Here is a 2,247-nt window from a genome sequence, read left to right on the forward strand (position 1 = left end):
ACTAATCAGTAATTGACGATTAACACAGCAGAATAAACTGGGCATGAAGCCAAAAGGTTCATGGGTCAAAATAGCATATGATATTATCTATGCCATCCGTATATACCTTTCAATCCATAATTATTTTTTCCTCAGTGGGGAAAAAGGCAGAAAAAGTAGTGGAAAAAAACACAGGAAGGTTGAGTGGAAGCTGGCACTCTGTGGAGCCCCTACCCCATTCCCATGTGGGGGGGGGGGCAGAATAAAAGCCTAATCTGAGAGTGCTCATGGCTCACATAGAAAGCTGAATATTGTACTGCAGTGAAACATTCAAATTTAGCTTCTGCCATTGCTGGCAACATGGTATTAAAAGAAGAAGCTTAAGTTATTAAACTGAGCAGCTTTAATCATGCAGTTCAGGGGGGGAAATCCATTGCTACGGGAGTGCACAGGATTAAAGTATTTTTACCACAAAGCCAATACATGTATCAGTTAGCTATTGCTCCACCAGTGCATGCATGCTTGTGCATATGCAACTTCGTTCATGGGGATCCTGCTGAATATTATGGGATCCAATGGATTTTTATTTAGAAATTGACCCCGTGACCCTGAACCTGATCATCCTGGTAGCTAGCTATGTCATCTTACTCTTGGTTTTCCTGATTTCTTGCATACTATATGACTGTAGAGGGAAAGATCCCAGTAAAGAGTATGCTCCTGAGATTCCAACTGAAACTCAGCCTCCAATCCGGCTGGTGGTGATGCAGCAAGGAAACCCCGGCACCCACTGGCCTAAAGGACTTGTCCCCGCTTATCAAAATACCACTGGTCCCCCAGGAAAAAGGACTACAGTAGTTTAAGAAGGCCTTCAGGAGCGCCTGAGGTCTAATCCATGATTGCCTCATCTGATATGTTTACATTCTGTTTGCAAAAGGATAACAGAGCAAGGTAAGCCAAAACTGATATCGTGTGTTTGTGTGTGTCTGTGTGTGTTTTCTTACACATGCTCTAAAATGGGTTATTTCTTCCTAAGTTGTCTTTTGTTTGTATGTTGTGCTGTTAGGGTCTTAATGGAGTAAGCACTCATATCCTAGATTTGAAAATGCATGAAGGATTTGTGGAAGAAATGGGAGAAAAAGAGACACAGGGAATGAATTTTAAAGGAAATGAGATTTTAAAAATTACATTGTTCTGTCCTCAGACTTTTGAAGAGGGAAACAATTACACAACTGATCAGTGTTAAGGATTCGAAGGACTGTAATAAGTCTAATGGGCTTTTAGCAAAAGTAGATGTTCTTTGCTAGGCAAATGTGACATAAGACACAATGCTTTTGTAAAGCCATGTTATTTTCATTAACACTGCATGCATTAACAACCTAGTATTTCAGCATAGGAGACAGTGGCAGGTATCCTGTTAGCAACATACCCAGATACCTGAATGTTATGCCTGCATATGTACTTTTAGGTCAGAGTAGATGGTGAAATTAAGCACCTCCATCTGTTGTTATTCTGTCACTAAGCCACCTACCTGTTTTCTGGCTGGCAGCCTTCTCCACAGCCATTCAATGACCAGGGAAAGGTGGGGAAAGAACAAGGGGGAGCTGGCAGCCAAGTGCTTTGCTTTCTGCAGATGCCTACAGGAAGAAAAAGGCAACCTCTTCAACTTCCTGGAGGTTCTCCAGAGGTCCAAGAGGATACATCGTCTTCCTTCAGCTAGCAGGAGGAACATACCCAACTGGCTGGCTTCCTGCATGTCCCCTTTCCTTCCCCTGTCTTTAGATGGCCACTGAATGACTGTGGAATGGGGTGCCTGTCTTGCACATAGTAGGTTAAGTACACCAGGGGAGGAAGGAATGAGACATAGGTAAAGCAGGTGGAGCTCTGCAATGCATCAATGTCCCCAAGATGGCATGGGCTAGATTTTCAGGACAGCTTTCACTTAATATATGACCTTTGGGGGGAACAACATTGTCTAGAGTACCATCTATCCCAGGACTATGGGATGCTATAACCCAGGATTACAAGAGCCAGCATGAAGAAATGGTCAGGGTGTCAGGTTAGGACCAGAAAGACCCAGGTTCAAACCCTCACTTGGCCACGAAGCTCAATGGATGAGTTTGGACCAGTCTTTCTCTCTCTCTATCTCTCTCATCCTAACCTACTTCACAGAGTTATTGTAAGGACAAGATGATGTGGAGAGGAGAATGCACACCCTGATGCTCTTTGAACAAAGGAACACCATGAGGATGCACTGATATGAGATATTTG

General features: G+C 43.3%; 1 protein-coding gene across 1 annotated transcript; it reads left to right on the forward strand.

Moving 5' to 3' along the window:
* Nucleotides 1–554: 554 nt before the first annotated feature.
* LOC121920436 (small integral membrane protein 36-like) lies at nt 555–839 on the forward strand. Its single transcript, XM_042447575.1, has one exon. It carries the CDS (start codon nt 555–557, stop codon nt 837–839), a length of 285 nt encoding a protein of 94 aa, XP_042303509.1.
* Nucleotides 840–2,247: the final 1,408 nt, after the last annotated feature.

The sequence above is a fragment of the Sceloporus undulatus genome, chromosome 2, assembly GCF_019175285.1.
Source record: "Sceloporus undulatus isolate JIND9_A2432 ecotype Alabama chromosome 2, SceUnd_v1.1, whole genome shotgun sequence".
NCBI lineage: Eukaryota > Metazoa > Chordata > Lepidosauria > Squamata > Phrynosomatidae > Sceloporus > Sceloporus undulatus.

What these genes read in the sequence shown, in the direction of transcription:
- LOC121920436 (XM_042447575.1), top strand. Translation starts at nt 555, where the DNA reads ATGGATTTTTATTTAGAAATTGACCCCGTGACCCTGAACCTGATCATC.